Here is a 20,300-nt window from a genome sequence, read left to right as displayed (position 1 = left end):
GTTCTGGAATATCTGCTGAGTCTGAGATACAGGAGGGAGAAGGGGGGACTGGGCAGCAAGGCCTGTGCAGCCACAGGACAGGACATTGTGGACGGAGTGGGGGGACTCGTGAGGGCCAGAGGGCGGCCTGCCTGGGGTGGCCAAGTCGGGGCTCGACAGGAACGGGCCAGCTGGTCCTACTGAAGTGGGAGCTGAGCCCCTAGAGCAAAGGTGGGGAACATTTTTTTTGCCAAGGGCCATTTGGATGTTTATAACATCATTCGCAGGCCATACAAAATTATCAACTTAAAAAAATTAGCCTGCTATATTTGGTCAAACAATTAATTAACTCACCCCTAATGCCTAGGCAGGCCAGACCCAATGATTTCATGGGCCTTATACGGCCCGAGGGCTGGACGTTCCCCACCCCTGCCCTAGAGGCTCCAGCCACGCCCTGAGCCAAGTCCTGCTCCGGAAGCTCATGAGGCCCTCCTGGTTCTGTCCTCACTCACATGCCACTTGCTGCTCTTCCACAAACCACAAACGTGTCACTGCACAGGCCTTTGTTCATGCCAACCCCTGCCCAACCTCCTCAGCCCCCCGGGCCCCCACCCCCCGCATCACACTGCCCCTCTGTAGACTGTTTCCTGGGCAGGGACTAGGATTGACAACTCTTTGCTGAAGCACAATACTGGCACTCTGAGCAGTCAGTAAGTTTTTGTTAAGTGAATGAGTGAATTTATGAATGAACTCCTTAGTTATTTTAATTCACAAGAATTACCTTCACAAAAGATTTGTCCCTGGTTCCTGTGATCTCCTTTTGGGGCAGAGGGCCCGCTCTGACCTCTGACAGCCAGTCCGTGTCCTGGGCTCGGGCTCAGGCTGTCTCTGCTCTCGGCAGGACGTACAGCGAGGACCCCAAGGAGTCAGTCAAGCAGTGCGAGCTGCTCCTGGAGGAGCCAGACCTGGACAGCACCATTCGCATCGGGGACGTTTATGGCTTCCTGGTGGAGCACTACCTGCAGATGGAGGAGTTCCAGATGGTGAGGGTTCAGGATGACGGACGGCTCAGCTTCCCACTCTCAGCCTGCAGGAGTAGGGAGCTCGCCATGGAGGCACCGCTCCTGTTTTATTTTATTTTATTTTTAAATTTATTTTAGCCTTTTAAAAAAATATATTTTTTATTGAGTTCAGAGAGGAAGGGAGAGGGAGAGAGAGATGAAAACATCAATGATGAGAATCATTGTTTGGCTGCCTCCTGCACGCCCACATTGGGGATCGAGCCTGCAACCCAGGCATGTGCCTTGACCGGGCATCTGCGACCTCTATTGCGCCACATCAACCGGGCTAGCCTTTTTTATTTTGAAATAACTTCAAACTAAGAAGTTATAAGAATAATAGAACCCAAGAGTAGTTCCTTTACCAGATCATCAGTTTTTAACATTTTGCCATATTTCTTTATTCATTCTGGATGTATACCTTTACATTTCTATTGTATACACGAAATGGGTATTTTTTGAGCCAATTTGAGAGGTTCGGACCTCCTGCCCCTCCACCCCTTAGATTGCTAACACTTACGTAGACACCTGGGTGTTGAATTGCTGGGTCATAGGGTAAGTGTATGTTTAACTTTCCAAGAAACTACCGAACTGTATTTTCTTTTTCATGGTTCGTATCAGGGTTATTCTAGTCTTATTGAACAAGGAACCAGGCCCATCTCCTGTACCTTCTGAAGGAGTTTATGGAAGACTTGTGTCATTTCTTCCTTACCTGTTAGATAGAATGCGTACGTGAACCTACCTGGTCTGGAGGTTTCTTTGTGGAAGGTTCTGATAATTCAGTTTAACAGAGTGGTTCTCAAACATTTTGGACCCTTTTGCTCTAGGAAAGCTATGAGCACCCACTTTATGTGAATTATATCCACCAATATTAACTGGGAGGGGTATTTAATCGCCTTCTCGGGTATTTGTAGATCCTCTTTGACACTACACCAACGAGTGCTGTTTCCTAACAGTTAGTTGCAGGGAGAAACGGAAGCCCTACCGCTGTACATCTTGTGCTCTGCGGCATCGGCCCATGGGTTTATCTTGGATCTTGTACGCCTACATGATTTTGTAAAATCATGTAGATGTACATGATAATCATGTAGGTGTATTTTGAAATAACTTCAAATATTTTGCAAATGACCAACATGATTTTTGTAAAATCATGTTGGTCATTTGCAAAATATTGGCTCACTGAGTTAGACAAATGTCAACACATTTCATTATACATATTTTTAAATTCTCATTTGCTGATATCACCACCAATCTCATCAGAAAAGTCTTGAAGTATTGTGAAAAATCTCCATCTCGTGGTGGCCTGAGATTCTAACTTCGTTTGAAAACTCACATTTTATCCTTGGCAAAAACACTGTCAGTTACTATTTTCCTTAAAGTGACAGTTTCACTTGGTTCATTTTTAAAAAAATATCTGCCACATAACAAGTCTGAACAGCCACAGTTTATCTTTCAGTCGTTTTTACAAATAAGAATGATGTTCCACGCAAATAACAAATTTAGCTCACAACCCACACTAGCGTGTTTCCTCATCTTCACCAACATTTGGTATGATCAGCCTCTGTTATTTCCGCCATCCTGGTGGGTGGGTGGTGGAATCTCATTTTGGTTTTAATGTCCACTTTCTTCATGACTAAGTGACTCACCAGCTGTCTGCACACCTCCTCCTGTGACTGTTCAGATCATTTCATTTGGGTGTTTGTCTCATTGTTGATTGTGGTCTTTATAAGTTCTAGATACATTTTCTTCATGACTAAGTGACTCACCGGCTGTCTGCACACCTCCTCCTGTGACTGTTCAGATCATTTTATTTGGGTGTTTGTCTCATTGTTGATTGTGGTCTTTATAAGTTCTAGATCCATTTCCTTGATCAGACACATGATCTGCCAGCTGTGAGTCTAGGGCCGATTTCATCGCATCACCAAGGCGGTGCCCTTCGGAGAACTCGGTGCCCGGTGTTGGCAGGCCTCCCCCCCTGGCTGGCGGAGTGTGCACTGCTGGCCCCTGTGCTCAGTCCCCGGGACTGTCCCCTGCTCCTTTCCGGCCTCGGTGCTTTCCTCACGCACATGCGCTGGTCACTATTCAGATAAAGACTCAGAAGGACCCTCGGCAGGTCTGGAGCATGCGTGCTCGCTTTGTCTCTCCCCCTTCCTCACTCCCTCTGATTTTCTTTTTATATTTTGTTCTCAGCAGTTTGATGATGATGTCCGTAGACATCATCTGGATTCCATTATGTTCCTCCAAAGAATATTACTGTTTGTTTCTTTCCCCTCCCTCCCTCCCTTCCTTTCTGTAATCATCTTTGCTCAACTCAGAGTCTAAACTCTCCCCCGCGTCGGGCAGCTGCTGGAATCTCTGCTCAATACTTTAGCTTTGGTCCGGCTCCTTGAAGTCTGCCCCTGTCCCCACCACTCAGAGTGCAGAGTCCGCCAGAGATCCGGGTGGAGTTCACACTCAGAATGTGAGCTCCCCCTCAATGACCCTCTTTCCAGCATTTCCTCACATTCCAGCTGTTAGGCTTGACCCAATTCTGATGTTGGTTTTTAAGCCAGTAAGGGTATGGGTTTCTATGTGCCTTTTAGCTTCTCACAGGAGCCCTGGCTGGGGCCTCCCATGTGGTAAAAGTTACAATTAGATGGAAACTCGTCTCCTGCTCCTCTGTCTTCCACCTGTCAATTCCCTCGTCTTCCTGCCCAAGGTTGTTCCCCAGGGTCCTTTAAGTTATTTTTGTGTGTGGGAAGGTTGGTCTAACATGAATTACTCTGCCATTACCGGAAGCTTTTCTCCTCATTCTTTTCCATCATAATCCTCTGATAGCCAACATAACAATTATTCCTGGATGCATTTTTCCTTTGTATTCCAAAGGGTGTCATATAGATTTTGCCCTGCCTGCAACATCTCCTTCAACCACCGGCTGCATTAACTAGCACAGTGGTCAGCAAACTGCGGCTCTGTTGACTAATGAGTTTGCCGACCACTGCGTAAGGCATTACCCTTACCCAGAAGTTTTGACTTCAGGTTAAAGGCATTAGTACATTATTAAAATGTTTTTTAAGTGTTTTTCCCTAAGGCAGTGGTCGGCAAACTCATTAGTCAACAGAGCGGCAAACCGCGGCTCACTAGCAGATCGTTTTTCTGGTGAGACTACAGTGACCCCAAGAAATCTCTCGGTTCCCCTTCCTTAGTCTCACAAACGGAGTATTGTCAAGTTAGTTTCAGAAATATTGCTAGTGAACTATGCCAGCCTCATTAAGCTCAGGGTTCCAGAATTCACAGGAAATTTCCAGAATTCAGCAGCAGCTCCCCGCAGTGTGAAAGGTCAGCACCACGAAACCCGGATTTCCTGATCTGAGCACTTATTTCCTCTTTGCCCCCCACCATGTCCACTCACTCATGTTTTTGTTGGGAGAAAACAACTCTAAATCTAATCTTGACAAGGAGAAAAAAGTGAAATAGAGACAAAACTGGACTGTGAAGATGCTCAGACCACTGCATCCTCTGCCCCCCCCCATCCCCAGCCCCAATCGTGCTGCATGTGGGAGGCAACTAATCGATGTGTCTCTCTCACATCAAATGTTTCTCTCTGTCCCCCCACCCCCAAACTTCTTACTTCATTTTCCTCCCGCCCACTCAGTTCTCACCACCTGTTGAGAGTCAGGTCCTGACAGTTGGACAGTGACATCTTCAGGGGTCAGGGGTCTAGTAACGTTTCTTTGTTGTCCTTCATCTGTCTTTGGTGACCATGTCTTCCTTCTAGAAACTCTGCTCCTGCCCTTTATTAAAGAAATCAGCTCTGAGACCAAGCAGTTACACCGCTGGGTCCTTTCTGACCACCTAGTTCTTCCCTCATCAGCTCTGCTTCCTTCCCTTCTCCTCAGTGTAGGCACTTCTTTTTTTAAAATTAATATATTTTTATTGATTTCAGAGAGGAAGGGAGAGGGAGAGAGAGAGAGAGAGAAACATCAATGATGAGAGAGAATCATTGATCGGCTGCCTCCTGCACGGCCCCTACTGGGGATCAAGCCTGCAACCCAGGCATGTGCCCTTGACCGGAATCGAACCTGGGACCCTCAGTCCACAGGCCGATGCCCTATTCACTGAGCCAAACTGGCCAGACTTGCATATGCCCCAACATACATGAAAAAGATGGAGATGTGAACCCATCCTTCCTTCAAAGTCTCCCTGGGTGTGCTTACAGATCCTAAAAGAGCATGGTCCCCGAACACACATGGGCCGCTTGCTCAGTGCTCCCAGGAAGCTGGCTGTACCTGTTCAGCTGGTCGTGCTGATCACAGCTTACAGCGCCGGCCGTCAGAGCCTGCGCGGGCTGTCCCCAGAAACCACCGCCCTTGGAAAGGCCTCAAAGTCGCAGATTGCACCCAGTCCCTCCCTCCAGAAGCAGGGACAGCTTTCCTCTGACCTCCGGGGTCGGGAGTTCAAGGAACCATTGCAGTGAAGGGCGTGGGCCCTTGTTCGGATGTGAACTAACCCAGTAATGGCTGTTCTGTATGACGCAGGCCTACAAGTACCTGGAGGAGATGCGGCGGCGGCTTCCCCCTGCCAAGGTGTCCTACTACGTGAACCAGCGGACTGTGGACGCCGTGCACCAGGGCCTGGGCATCCCTCTGGCGCGCATCGTGCCGGAGCGGATCCACCACAGCAGTGTGGAGGACCCCAAGGAGGTGGACGAGGAGGTGATGGAGGAGGTCGAGAACGACCCCTGAGGGCCCGCTGCTGCTGCGACAGCTCTTCTGGAACTTCCTGGTTACCAACAGCAGCAAGAGCCTTTTTTAAAAACTTCTGTGTTGGAGTACACAGCTGGAGGGCCCAGGGCTCAGGCGGCCTGCTTACAAGGCAAGTGTGCAATTTGAAGCCATCCCTTCCACGTTTCTGGTCCTTCGGAATTTTGGTTTAGCCCCTTTACTGTTGACGGAGTTGGTTCATTCTTTCCCGTGGCCTTCTCCAAGCACAGATTATGAAGCCAAAGAAACTTCTAGAACGTCGCAAACTGAAGATGTTAGTATATTCACTGTGCCTCCTCCCAGCACCCAAGAAGGCTGCTTGACATGCATCCAACAGTTTCCAGCAAGATACACAGTTCCTGACCACAGGACCATCCTGAGCAGACACCAGAGCGTGGGCCAGTGGGTGGGTTCTGTCAGGCAGTCTGTGCCCTGGCACCAGCTCCCATTGTGAGGGAGGAGCTGGCACCATGACATCTTGAGGGGAGGGGGACCCCGGGCTCCACCCACTGGCCACTGAAGCTCTCCTAATAAAGTTTATTTCCTCAGAGGCGTGTGTCCCCTTTCCGCCCCACGTTTCCATGTCTCCCCTGCAGAGGGCTTGTGTAGGCACAGAGGTCCCTGTCCAAGCAATGAGAACCAAAGCATGGGTTTGAGCACCTGTAGCTCCTTTTTATTCTTCTTTGTTGTTGTTTTTTTAACATAACCTGCCTTTAGGTGAGGAGGGGGGTTGAGGACACAATGCCAAGAAGCCCACAGGGGCTCGGCAGCCCGCTGCTCTGCCGATCTTGGCAGCTCCCACTGGAGCACATCCAGGCCGAGCAGCAGCACCCTCCCCTCCTCCCCTGCCGCTGCCTGCAGAGCCGGCTCCTTGGGAGCCCCCCCCCCCACCCCCACCCCCCCGAGTTCAGGGTGCTGTCGTTGGGGCAGTACCCAGAGGCCCTGGCGTGGACTTCTAGCTGAGCACTCAGACCTTCTGGGCTATCAACAGCAGCACAGGCGGGGCCTTCCTGCCTGCACGCTCAGGACCAGGTGGACGGCCCATCCCACGAGTGGCTGCACCACCAAGTCCACACGTCAGCCTGGCTCCTCGGGCCTGTGCTCAGCCCTCCTGGCCCTCCTCCCAGTGGGAATGGTGCCCAGGGACTAAGGGGGAGACAGTGGGAGGAGCTTGTCTTTGAGTTTCTCCAGCAGCAGCAGTGCCTTCACGGCCAGCATTCTGCAGTCCTCATCCGGGTCCTTCTCAGCCACGTCTGCCAGAGAGGGAAATCACACAGAGCACAGCATTCCATGGTGCTGAGCAGCCAGCCCTCTTCAGTTGTGTTTCATTAAGTTCCTGAAGGAGGCCCCGCAGGGGCCCGGCAGAGCCAGCTGCCCTGGGCTTCAGGCCCGTGGCACCAGACCCTTTGCTGAGGTCCCCGGTGAGAGCAGCACCTTAGATGCCACCAAGGGCCTTCACTGGGTCCCTGAGCAGCAGTGCTCCCCTCCTCCCAGGCTGGGGACTCCAGCAGGTGGGAGGCAGCTGGGAGGATAAACACACACCCCTCCACAAAGCCACTCCAAGGTTGCAGCTCTCACCCCAGGGAAGGAGCCTGCCCCCAAGACAATGGACGAGGGACGCTGGATGCCACACGCCTGCAGCACGAGACCCCGAGAAAGCTCAGGCACCGCCCAGAACCGTGCAGACATGTAACATGAGATAATCAGAGAAACCCACACAGGGGCTCTGCACACCGACCAACAGGATGGAGGACACTGGGGACAGTGGCCTGGAGGAGCTGGGGATGCAGGGCAGCTCGGGACCCGGGGCCGGACCCAGGAGCCGGCAGAAAGAAAAAGGCCGTCCTCGTATCAGTGGGCCTTCAAGTGTGGCCACAGATTAAATGGTCCAGTCCCAGCCCTGTGCCCTGAGGGTAGAAGTTGGGGTGGTGGGGGGGGGGGCGCTCTGAGGCCGGCTCAGCTGGCTACAGGTGGGAGGTTATACTCGTCACAACAGACTTCTCTTTTTTTTACCCCACCGCCACAAATTATGCAGTCGCGTTTCCCACATTCGGGGAAATCACAGGGGTCAGCACATCCGGAGGCAATGGGTAAGCCTCACCCTGGGAAAACCACCTTCGTGATCATGGTATCTCCCCTGCCAGACAAGTACACAACAGACTTCTTAAAAAGAACATGTAGGTGAGGAGGATGGGGCCAAATATGTCAAAACACTAATAATCAGTGAATCTAGGGAGGGTACATAGTGCTCACTTTATGAGTCTTATAACCTTTCTGAGTTAGAATTTTCCAGAATGAATACTGATGCCATCTCCCACATCAGGGCACCTTCTCTCAGGTACCCTGCGGGACTCCCCAAAGTGACCCCCAACAATGGCCATGTTCCAGTCCCCACACTGGGGGACACTTGTAGTGCAGACAAGGAGGGACACACGCACACAGCCGTGGACAGGGGCTCGTTCAGCTCTGGGAATCCCCACGATGTCCCCTGCACCCCGACAGCCGCTGGAACCCTCCAGGCTGCACTGGCCTCCGCCCACCTTGCAACTGCACCTGGGGCCCCGAGCTCACCTGCCAGCCACGACCGGGCTTCCAGCAGCTCATCCGGTAGGTCTTCCAGCAGCCGCTCAGCCGGGACGCTGAGGAGGACGGAGGAGACGGCAGACAGCAAGCCCCGGCGCACGTAGCTGCTGAGCAAGGTGAGGGCTAAGCCCCAATGGAGCCACAGGCTAGCCCTCAAGACCCCGATTTTCCTCCGAGCACAGCAGCCATGCGGGCAACAAAGCACGCCTGGCCCTGCCTAGCCCCTTCCTGCTTACTGCAGGGCCAAGCTGCCTCACAGCCACACCTAGGAGCCGTCCTCAGTCTCCCAATTTCCACTTTCTAGGATTCAGAGCCCACCCCTGTCCACGTGGGGCCACTGCCCTCAGTCCCTTGGCCACTCACGCGTCACCATGGAAGCGAAGGGCCCACACGAACTCCAGCAGAGCCTTGCCCATTGACACAGCCACCTGAAACAGCAGAGGCCAATGGGCATGAGTCCTGGCACCCAGCAGTCCCCACCTTGGACACTTTCCTCAGGTCCAAACACTCCTGTCCCTAGGGCCAAGGTGTGGGCCACAGGAAGAACAAACTGCTGGCACACAATCTACGCGAGGTGGGGGCCATCAGCTGCCATCTCCCAGCTCACCGTGGTATTCACAGCCAGGTACATCAGGGCCCCTAAGGTGTGGGCCAGTCTCCCGAGAACCAACTGGTCATCTCCCAAAAGGTCGAAGGTCACCAGAGGCCTGCAACACAGAATCAGGTGAATGGCGCAGGTCAGACACTCGGCCAACTTCCCAACCGCCTGGGCCAATGGACATCCCTGCCCCCTGGATGCTGCTCCTCACCGCCTATCCCCATGCCGCACCCAGAGCCATATGGAGAAGGTGTCAGACAGACACCCAGTCACCCCGCAAGGCTGCCGGGCACAAGCCCCGGCCTGGGTCAGGAAGGCGGGGCCGTGCACTTGAGGGAAGCAAGGCCGCCCCGGCCTTGCAGCAAAGGCAGCCGCCTAGCCCTGTCCCTGAGGGAAGGGCTCCAGTCCCTGGCCCTCCCCACCATCCCCAGAGTATCACACCACGCGTGGTGGTGGCCCAGGGGACGTTCTAGCCCCCTCAGGCTGAGGCTGGACAAGGAGGCAAAGGAGGGGTGGGCAGAGCACTTGCAGCATCGAGGCAGCACAGCAAGGCTCTGGCCCCACCACAAACCCGACATCTGTGACAGGAAACGTGACACCTAATGCCCTGGCCACGTCATTTACTTTAAGCTCCGAGCAACCACAGCCAAAGTCGTGATCCTGCTGCTGCCTAAGCCCCAGCTCAGGCCCCACCCTGGGAAGCCGCCTGTCCTCAGAGGTATCCAGGGCTCATTCCCCAAATCACGGGCTTCCCACTCACCTGTCAAAACCCTGGATGAGGGGGAAGAAGAAGTAGCCAGCCACTGAGTTGAATTCATTGGGGCTGCCAGCTAGTCCCTGCCTGGAAGAGCCCTGCCAAACACACAGGGAGCCACATGGGTGTGGAGCACGGCCTCCCCTCCCCGTGCAGAACCCTCTCATGGAGGGGCCGCCCTGTGTGCCAGGAGAGCGTACGCAGCCTCCCTGGGCTCTACGGGCTGGATGCTAGTAGCACCCAACCCCATGACAACGAAGAATGTCTCCAGCTCCAGCTGGTTTGGCTCAGTGCATAGAGCATTGGTCTGCGGACTGAAGGGTCCCGGGTTCAATTCCAGTGAAGAGCACATGCCCGCGTTGCAGGCTCGATCCCCAGTAGGGAGCATGCAGGAGGCAGCCGATCAGTGGTTCTCTCTCATCATTGATGCTTCTATCTCTCTCTCCCCTCGCCCTTCCTCTCTGAAATCAACAAAAAATATATTAAAAAAAAAAAATGTCTCCAGACGTGGCCAAATGTCCCTGGGGGGCAAGATCAGCCTAGCCTAGTCAGATCTCCAACACAGCCCATACCAGGCCATCTGCTGCTGACAGAATTCTTGGGCCCTTTTTTCATACCTAATTCTGCATTCATATCTTAAATCCAGTTCAGTTTGATGCCCTACAGCATGTCATGTCACTCAGTTTGTGCCCAAAACTCTCCTTTCAGAGAACACCAGCACTGGAGCCACCCCATCCATGCAGACCGGGCCTCCAGCCTGCCCAAAGTCCCCACCCACGAGGACCCGACCCGAGTCCTGGCTGACCTTTGAAAATCGCCGGGTCTTCCTTCTGATCCTCTCGTCCACCACAGCCCGCCAGGTGGGAGCCTCGGCGCAGCTGGGCGGGCAGGTGGGGCCCGGGGAGCCACACTGGGAAGTCCTCCCGCGGCGCCCAGGCCGAGACAGCTCCTGGGCTGCCAGAGCCAGGACCTAAAGGAGAGAGAGGCCCAGGGCAGCCGCCATCGCTCTGGGGAAGGATAACACTTTCTAGCTCAAGGTCAACCGAGTTTCCCATTAGCACCAGCAGCTCTTGCGTCTTTGAGGGGGAGCTTCAGGGAACCCCGTAGAAAGTCAGTTCCAAGTATCTCAGAATCACTTCGCTTTGTGGGGGACAGGAGGAGGAGGTGGGCATGCGCCCTGGAGACCAGCCAGAGCCTTCACTCCCCTCACAAGGGCCACGTCTCTTCCCAAAGCTCATCCAGTCCTGACCGCTGCCTCACAGGAAAAGGTAATGAAGGCTACATGTGGGTGGGCCCTGAAGACACACGAGTGGAAGAAGCCAGACCTAGGTGGCCGCAAGTATGACCTCCCTTATAGGAAGCAGCCAGAACAGGCAAATCCACAGAGAACAGGAGTGGACTGGTGGTTACAGGGGAGGAAGTGCTTGTGGGTGATGCAAGAATTTCTGAAAGCAGACAGATGTGATAGGCACACAACACTGCAAATGTACCACATGCCACTGAGTTGTAAACAGTAAAATGGTGTATATTTTGTGTTGTCTTAGTCTTTGCTTTACATCAGCGGTCGCCAACCTTTCGGATCTCAAGGACCACCGGTTGGCGACTGCTGCTCTAATAACATGTAGCATCTTAATCAGTGTTAAGTGCACACAGTTCAGTGACATTAAGTACATGCACGTTGCTGTGCAACCATCACCATCATCCACCTCCACCCAAAATGACCCTCTGTCCCCATTAAACACTAACTCCCCAACCCTCCCTCAGCCCATAGCACCCACCATCTACTTTGTCTAAGATTTTTACTCCTTAGGATCTCATGGATGTGGAATCATACAGTATCTGTGTTGTGCCTGGCTTATTTCACTTAGCAAAACTACTTCCCAACGCATCCACACTGCAGCAGGTGTGAGAACCCCTTCCTTGATCACACAGATGCTGGTCTCAGGCTCAGGTCCAGTGAAGTTACTCAGGAGGCGTCTGGCTCTGCCCACGTAGATTTTGGCAAACACCAGCTCCCTGGCCTGGCCCCTCCCGTGAGGGCAGCCTGGGCCTGACAAGTGGGACAGGGGCCCCTGGGCACTCACGTCCAGGATGTCCATGCGCTGCCGGAGGCTGTAGTTGATGGCGTAGAACTGTGAGGTCAGATACTCCGCCACCTGAGCCAGGCAGATGAGAGGTCGCGGTGGATCACAACTCCAGAGGTAGGGCCCCAACACAGACACTAGCTGGGGGGGCACAACCTTGGCACCCCACAGCCAGTGGGACTCACCTGGGCCGGGTCTGTGACGGTGACGGCCACCAGGGCTCTCTGGCGCAGCCCCTCAAATCCCGCCACGCTCGTCTTCTCCTCCAGGTGCAGGAGCACCTGGGCGAGCTCCACACTCACCTGCCAACAGGTCAGGGCGCCTTCAGCCCCCGGGCCTGCCCCAGGCCCCCACAGTCTTCCATTTTCTTTACAATGGAAGGGACACATCTACGACAGCCTGGGACTCTGTTCTCCACCTCCCATCCCAGAAGAGGCCCCCGACCCAGGCCTCCTAAGGGGACAGAGGGCCAACAAGGCATACAACACGAGCCAAACCAGGTTCCCTGAGGGCACACGTTCCTCCCGGGACACTGCTCACTCCCATGACCCTGACAGCCCAGCCCGTCTACCTGCTCACCTCCCGAGTGGCAGCCGGGTTCCTGAAGACCAGCCCCTCAAGGGCCCGCAGGGCTGCCTCCCAGCGCTCCCAGTCCTCGGACGTGGTCAGGGCTGAACCCAAACAGGCCTCCATCATTCCTTGGCCCTGACCTTGACCACGGCAGAGCCAGCAGCCAGGGTCTGGGCACTGGGCAGAAGGCAGGTGAACCCCCAGAACATGAACAGGTCCCATGGACCAACCATCCCAGGGCAGGGCTGCTCAGGGCTGGGTCCCTGCCACAGGGCACTCAGCGGGGGCCCATGCCATGTGGAGAGCCCACCTTCCACGCAGTCCCGGACGTACATGGGCACCTTGCCACTCTTCAGCTCTTGGTCCCCCGACATGTCATAGGGGACAAACTCATCATCGCTGTGGAGGAATCACAGACATGAGGCGCCTGCTGGTCACCCAGGAGCAGAAAGCAGGCAGGAGGGAGTGCCTGAGAGCTGAGGCTGGGCACCTCCACAAAAAGGACACGCTCCCGAGTCCCAGGCCCTGGCCAGGTAGACCAGTTGGTTAGAACGTCGTCCCGACATCCTGACATGCCAAGGTTGTGGGTTTGATCCCAGTCAGGGCACATATTAGAAGCAACCAATGAGTACATAAATAAGTGAAGAAACAAACTGATGGTTCTCGCTCTCTCTTCTTTTCTCATTCTCTCTCAAAAATAAAAAATAGCCCTAGATGGTTTGGCTCCGTGGATAGAGCATAAGCCTGTGGACCAAGGGGTCCGGGTTTGATTCTGACCAAGGGCACGCACCTTGGTTGCAGGCTCCACCCCATCCCGGGCCCTGGTCGGGGCTTGTGTAGGAGGCAACCAATCAATGTGTTTCTCTCACATCAATGTTTCTCTCTCTTTCCCTCTCTCTTCTACTCTCCCTAAAATCCAATGAAAAAATACCCTCGGGTGAGGATTAACAAAAATAAAACAATAGCTGAAACCGGTTTGGCTAAGTGGACAGAGCGTTGGCCTGCGGACTCAAGGGTCCCAGGTTCGATTCCGGTCAAGGGCATGTACCTTGGTTGCGGGCACATCCCCAGTAGGGGGTGTGCAAGAGGCAGCTGATCGATGTTTCTCTCTCATCGATGTTTCTAACTCTCTATCCCTCTCTCTTCCTCTCTGTAAAAAATCAATAAAATATATTAAAAAATAATAATAATAATAAAATAAAATAAAATAATAAAAAATAAGAATTCACCTCTCAGTCCCTGAAGCTTCAAGAACGACTGATGGGGTAAGGCTACAGTGAAGCTGAGGCCCTCCATGCTGGTTCTCATACTGAGCGAAAGACTGGAGAGAGCTCAGAGCCAATACGGCACTGTAGGCTGACCCATGGTTTCAAGACAAGCCCATCACTCCTTGAGTTCACCTCGTGGCTCTGACACCAGCACGGGGTTGCCCCAGGCCTCAGTGCCTTCCCCTCCTCTCCCTCCGCCGCCCCCCCCACCCCAAGATCTCCGTCCTACCTGTCAAGCTCAGAGTCAGAGCCCTGTGGCCGCAGCTGCGGGACTCCACCCTCTAAGGTCTGCTTGTCAGGGGTCTCTGCAGCGACTGGAGTGACGGGTGAGCTTTTGGGAAACAAGGAGGAACTCTTCAGGGACAACCTCACAAGTTTCTGGTCCCAGAACCTCTGCTTCCCAAGGAAACACTCCTTCCACCCCAACCCTAGTCTCCTCAGCTTCTGTCTCAGCAACGTGGGTCCAGGATGACAAGACACAGTCCAACATGCGTGCAGAAACTGCCCCGCCCGGCTAACCGTGCCCAGACCTCATGGTGGGAAGAACTCACCCCGCCTCCGAGGGGCTGTCAGCAGCAGGCTGCGGGGCGGCCAAGGCCAGCATCTCGCAGCTCAGTTCATCCTTTTCATACTGCAACAGAAAAGATCTGGAGTCAGCTGGGATGGAACTGGCAGGTGCAGCAGAGCCAGGGCCCCTCCAAGGCCCTCCCACTGCAGCCCCAGTCCAGCCTCTGACAGCCAGAGCCTTCCAAGAGCAACCGTCTACGTCTCCACCTTGCAGAGGGCAGCACCGGGTGTACTGAAGGCTAGAGGGCCCACACATCCTGAGGGAGCGGAGAATGAGAATCCCCAGGACACAGTACACGTGGCAATGCCCTGAGGGCTCAGTGGATGGAGAGGAGGGGATGCCTAGGATGACCTGAGAGTTAAACACCCACGGATCCCCTGGGGGACCTGCTCGGGCACAGCTGAGGGGCGATACCTCCACTCCCTCTAAGCTGTGAACCCTCAGGAGGGCCACCAAGGCCGAGTCCGCACTAACAGAGAGATGCTCCATGAGCACAGACCCAGGAAGGTGAGGTGACATCGAGGCTGGAGCGACAGCAGCTTGGGGAGACCACGTGGGCACAGCCCTCGCTCACCTGGAACTTCAGGGGAGGCCCCTCAGGGTGGATCCGGGCACTGGCCACCTCGGCCACGATCATGCCCAGGCGGCGCACGGCAGGTAAACTGCTGTCCAGGCGGCACTTCACTCCTGCCATTAGGCTGGCCAGCAACTCTGGGAAAACCAACGTATCCACGCTGACTGTGCCGTGGAAAAGGGGGGCAATGGGGACAGGGTGCCCGCGCCACCTGCTCACCGTCGCGGCTGCCCTGGAGCTCAGCGTCCCCCAGGTGCGCCAAGCAGATTAGGACGGCTTTGCTGACATAGCACTGCTGCGCCAGGGGTGCGTGGCGGATGGCGCTGCTGCTGCCCCACGTCTCCATGAGCTCCTTCAGCGCCTAGTGGGCAGCACAACCCTGGCCTGGTCAGACAGCCCCCTGCCTCCCCTGCAGCCCGGGCAGGATGCTCCCTCCCCGTCCCACTGGGACGCTGCAGGGACTGAGGGCCAGACAGGACTTGCCTGGACGAGGAGTGGGCGCCGTTGGCTGTCCATGGCCAGGTACCCCAGCAGGCTCTGCAGCACAGGCGTCTGCAAAAGAAGCCGGGCATCTCATCGCTGTCTGCCAGGCAGATACCACCCGCCTGCCGCCTGCATGGCCAGAGTTGCCCAGGGATCCAAGGGGTGTCTGCGCAGGAGTCCTGGAGCAGGAACGGGTCTGGGCTAAAGGACAGGGCATTTCCCGGAGACGAGCACTGTTCCAGCTACACCTGCCACAGTCATTTCTCTGGGGCCGGAGGCGGCCCGCAGCCCACCTCGTGGCCCTCTCACCGTGTGTCGGTACTGCAGGAACAGAAGCTTCTGGGTCATCACAAACCGGGCCTTCTTACTCTTCAAAACCAGGTTCCCCAGCAGTCGAGAGAGAACTTGAGGCCTGTGAGGCACAGTTGAGGGGGGAGGGAATTTTAACATATTGGGCTGGATCCTGGGCTCTGCACTAACCCCAGGGAGCCCGGGGGAGTGTCTCAGCTCCAAGTGGGTCCTGATTCTCCCTCTTCCTGATAAACACGGGAACCAGGAGAGCCCAGCACCTCAATGCATCTGACTGCACCGAAGGTTAAATACCTCACCTGGAGCAGGGGTGCCAGCCTCCCCTACGGAGGACCAGGAACTGACTACATACAAAGGGATGGCAGGTAAGGTGTCACCTGGACCCCACCTTCTGCCTTCTTGGGAGAGAAGCATTTACAGTGGGAAGGGTGCCTTGCTTCTTACCCAGGGGCAGTCTCCACAAGCCCTGTCAGCACGGCCTCCATGGCCCGGTCGGGCACGCATTCCACCAGGCGCCAGCAGACCCGCTGCCAGAGGCAGCTGCCCTGGGTGAGTGCCGTCAGCCTGGGCACCAGCACACCCAGGATCTCCTCTGCGGGAAAGCCAACAGGGCCCTGGGGCATCCAGTATCTGCAGCCCACAGGCCCACTGGTTGCATAGCCAAGCCCCCACCCACCAAGGAGCCCAGGACAGCTGGCATCAGCCCACCCACGACCAGGCCCAGGCAAGGGGACTGCTGCTGTTTCAAGACACACAGCAATGCTCCTACCCTCTGCCGGGGAAACATGCGTGCCCCCACCCCTCGGCCAGGACAGCCACCAGGAGGAAAGGGGAGGGGGCCAGAACATGCTGTGGCTTCTCCCCAGACAGGAAACACTCACTCTGCCTCCCGTAGACACAGGCTTTCCCCACGACCTGAGACACAAAGGAGACAGAGCAGTCTAAGCCGCCTAGGACAGGAAGGAAAAGGAGATTTTAAAGGAGGGCTAAGGTAAGGCTATCAATACCTGACCAGTGGGGCCAGACCTCATTCCTGGGCAGGCGGACTCCGTGTTATAAACATGCCAACTCATTCGCTCTAAACCAACCATAATCGTAAAGGATTGTTCCAACTTGAAGAGCCAGCAATAATAACTGTTTAAAAACCGTTACACATATCTGCCCACTTAATTGTCACAAGGATCCTCCGAAGTAGGGACGAGTATGGTAGCACCAGGAGAAGCACTGAGAGAGGCCTGGCCAAGGCGGTCAGCTACTCATAGACACAGGTAGGGCTCTGAGCCGCCCACAGGGAGGAAGGGAGGAGACAAGGACACAGGAACCAGGGGAGGGTGGGCGATACCGGCTCCACGAGATCAGCCAGGATGATGGAGCCGACCAGGTTTCAGGCAGGACCCACGCACAGTGGGAACGATAGAAATTCGGAGTTTGTGATCTAGAGAGGGGCGCCTGCACAGCCACTGCCAGTGAAGTAGACTAGACATTCTGGGTTCCTTCAGAACATCCTAGTGCATCACCCAGAAAAAGCAGTGGGGCTGAGAGTCCTGGCAAAATAAAAGTCTCACCTCACTGTGGGTCCCTCCCCCTAGACAGTGATGCTGAGTCCTGGGACTCCATGAAGCAACACGCGTGAAGGGCCTTGAGCAGCACCTGACGTGGCACCAGCTCCACAACCTCAGCTGCTGGAGCGCTGGACACTCCCATGCGAGACACCTGACCCCACAAATGACGCTTCAAAGACTTTGTGATGAAGGGGTGAACCAGAACCCGCTCCCACAGTGCCCCTCCAGGCAGCCAAGATGACCAGTAACGAAGACACTGAGAGACTCAAGCTAACAAGGACAGGCAGCCCCTGGTCAACGGCCACGTCAGATGAGCCCTTGTCACAGTAAGAAGTTTCCAGATGTTCCCATTGACACTGACTAAGGGCCCAGCAGTGAGCAGCCCCATCGGGCTGGCTTCACCAATGTCCACCCAAGAACTGAAGAAATCAAGAGTCAGCTCCATGTCCTGGTTTGGCTCAGTGGATAGAGCATCAGCCTGCAGACTGAAGGGTCCCAGGTTCGATTCCGGTCCAGGGCACATGCCCAGGTTGCGGGCTTGATCCCAGTGGGGGGCGTGCAGGAGGCAGCTGATCAATGATTCTCTCTCATCACTGATGTTTCTATCTCTCTCTCCCTCTTACTTCCTCTCTGAAATCAATAAAAATATATATTTTTTAAAAAGTCAGCTCCACCTTCAAGGTCAACAAGCCAAGAAGTGGGCAAAATTTCAGCATGTGGTTCATTACCGCCCCAAACAAGAGACAACGTCTGACCCACCAACAGCACCACCCAAAGTGCCCAGAGGCCAGGGAGATGAAGGGGATGGCAGATCCAAAAAATGGTTGGAAGAGGGTCACTTGGGGGGGGCCCTCACCTCGGAGAGAGTCCACGACCGCCTGCAGCACCCGCACGGCCTCCTCCCCGAGCAGTGGAAAGTAGTTCTGAGGGAAGAACTCAGCTAGGTTCTCGTGCTGCAGACAGTTGCCCAGGCGGTCGGGTAAGCCCACCACCCTGATGAGGAGTGCCTCCTGGAGCAGAGGAAAGGCCAGCTCTGCCTGCTGCCGACACTGCCCCTCCATGACAGCAGCCATCCTGCCCTCCTTCAGGAACCGGGCCAGCAGCCTTGCCATCTTCATCAGACGGAAACTGGGACTGAACCAAGAGCAGGTGTGACGGGTAGAACCCCAACCCCTCATCCTCATCATCCTCGGCCGATGGGAGTAGCAACAGCCGTCATTAAACAGGTAATCCCAACAACTTAACTGGCCCTATTCCCTCCACATACATGGAAAAGAAGAGTATTTAAATCTCACTAAGTAGGTAGCTAAGATTACCAGCGGGGCACAAGCACCTGCTGGGCCCAGTGCAGCCTCCTACCTTGGAGTCACACTGGACACCACCGCCCTCTCCTGGCAGTGCTTTTCATATGGTGCTTGCTTTCTTCAACAACCCCGCTTTCCAACCAGGCATCCCCACAAGGGCTGTCCTGTGCTCTGATGTGGAATCTAGGACCCACCCCAAGTGAGGGGTCCCATGAGCTTGCTGGGGCACCTGGGTGCCTCACTGCAAAGCTGGGAGCCACAGGGTGAAGGAGAGGGCGATGGCGATGCACTGCCACCCGACACTTCAGTCTGGAGCTAACCCACGGCCTCAGCCGCAGGGACTCAAACCCCCTCGCTGCGGAGATGAGCACAAACCAGTTTTAATTTGCAGGTGCCCTGTTATTGGTTTGCAATCCTTCAGGCCAGGCTTATGCTTTGGATGGGACAAGCCACCCCGTAATGAGACCCAGCCCCACTCACCCAGCTGTGTCCTCAAGGGCCTCCATCAGCACCAGGAAGGCTTGGTCAGCTGGGCCCTCCAGGAAGAAGCTGGCCCACAACTCCTCCAACTGGCCATTAGGCAGCAGCCCCAGCCAGTCCGGGGTCAGCTTGCTGACAAGACATCTGAGAAAGGCAGAAAAGTGGACCCTGGCAAACTCCTCCTGCTCTCCAGGGAGGGCCGGGGTCTCCGTTTCTCCGAGATAACGCTTCAGGGACCCCAGAGTGGAGAAGATGCAGCCACCATCCTCAGAAGATGAAAGGGTGTGGACAGCCTCCCGGACAGTGAGCCGGACGGAAGACACCACTGGATCCATCCTGTTCACAGGAAAGGACATGAAAGTGCATGGAGCCGTGGGCAACCACATGGGACCCATTCTTGGAGAAGGAAGCATCTCCCACGCACTCTCAGACACCCCCACCCTCTGGCCTCTTATTAAGTAAACTTCCTGGGGACCTCATTCCTCTTCACCCCTACTGTCACCCAGCAGTAGCCTCTCCCTCCCACCTCTTTCACTGTTTTCACCAAGAGTCCTTTTCAGGACTTGAGGCCCTCTATGACACCCTCTACAGTAGTAGGTCAACCCGTCCAGGGACACATGCCAGTAACTGGAGATGGCAGGGGCCAGGGATGCTGGTAAACATTCCACATACACAAGACAGCCCCCACAAGAGAGGATTCTCCAAACCAAATGTCAGCAGTGCTGAGGTTGGGAGACCGGGTCTAGAGGCACCCATCAATGCACTTCCGACTTTCATTCGTCTTCCTTTTTAGAAACCACCACCGTCTGTGAGTGGTATTTATTTCTGGTCGAGCGCCCCTGCAGGACTAAGTACCATTAAGTAGGCGCCAGTCTGTTATCAGTGCACCCAGCCTCTTGATAAAGCTGTATTAGGGGCCTAACAGTGTCCCCAAGAGCCTGGTGTCTCCCGACCCAGCCGGGTCTACGAGGGCTGCGGGACGCAGTGTGCACGCGGGCTAACAGCGCAGCGATCAGCCCATCCCATGCCCCCTACCGAGCGTGCGGCTGAAGCCCACCTCGTGGCGTGACGGGAAGGGCCTCGTGGGGTGGGAGGGGTCTCCGGGCCGGAGGAGGGCCTCGCAGAGGGCAGGGGTCTCGGGCGGCGCGCAGCGCTCAGACCCCGCGCCGCCGCTGTGGACCCGCTGCCGATTCACTGGGGTCGCCGAGACCCAGCGCTACGCAGGTTCCCATCGCGCGGCCGCGGAGCACGAGCTCCCAGGCCCGGGCAGAGCTGCCGCTGAACTTCTTTGAGCTTATGGGTCAGCTGACCGACCCCGACCAATCCGCGGAACCCGGAAGCCAGAAGGGGCGCGGCGCGGGCGGCCGCATCTGCGCCTGCGCTC

The 20,300-nt window shown here is 55.4% G+C and overlaps 2 protein-coding genes across 6 annotated transcripts in view; one reads left to right on the top strand and one right to left on the bottom strand.

The window, feature by feature from the left end:
• IFT140 (intraflagellar transport 140) overlaps window positions 1-5,902 on the top strand; it is a 92,242-nt gene extending 86,340 nt beyond the window's left edge. For all 5 annotated transcript variants that reach the window (XM_079789920.1, XM_079789923.1, XM_079789919.1 and 2 more), the window contains exons 29-30: window positions 881-1,022; window positions 5,555-5,902. In XM_079789920.1, coding sequence (XP_079646046.1) covers window positions 881-1,022; window positions 5,555-5,761 — 349 coding nt within the window. In that variant the 3' untranslated portion in view covers window positions 5,762-5,902. The remainder of the gene's footprint in view (window positions 1-880; window positions 1,023-5,554) is intronic.
• Window positions 5,903-5,952: 50 nt separating this feature from the next.
• TELO2 (telomere maintenance 2) lies at window positions 5,953-20,215 on the bottom strand. Its single transcript, XM_079789966.1, has 21 exons — window positions 19,974-20,215; window positions 18,917-19,252; window positions 17,989-18,266; window positions 16,452-16,520; window positions 16,015-16,162; window positions 15,571-15,673; window positions 15,262-15,330; window positions 14,998-15,139; window positions 14,779-14,915; window positions 14,188-14,267; window positions 13,866-13,967; window positions 12,679-12,767; window positions 12,378-12,469; window positions 11,984-12,100; window positions 11,799-11,870; window positions 10,520-10,684; window positions 9,721-9,812; window positions 8,970-9,069; window positions 8,726-8,790; window positions 8,351-8,466; window positions 5,953-7,032 (listed from the first exon to the last, which is right to left on the bottom strand). Exons 2-21 carry the CDS (start codon window positions 19,249-19,251, stop codon window positions 6,926-6,928), a joined length of 2,478 nt encoding a protein of 825 aa, XP_079646092.1. The 5' UTR covers window position 19,252; window positions 19,974-20,215; the 3' UTR covers window positions 5,953-6,925.
• Window positions 20,216-20,300: the final 85 nt, after the last annotated feature.

The sequence above is a fragment of the Cnephaeus nilssonii genome (assembly GCF_951640355.1).
Source record: "Cnephaeus nilssonii genome assembly, chromosome: 2".
Taxonomy (NCBI): Eukaryota; Metazoa; Chordata; class Mammalia; order Chiroptera; family Vespertilionidae; genus Cnephaeus; species Cnephaeus nilssonii.
This window is presented reverse-complemented; position numbering and strand designations above follow the sequence as displayed.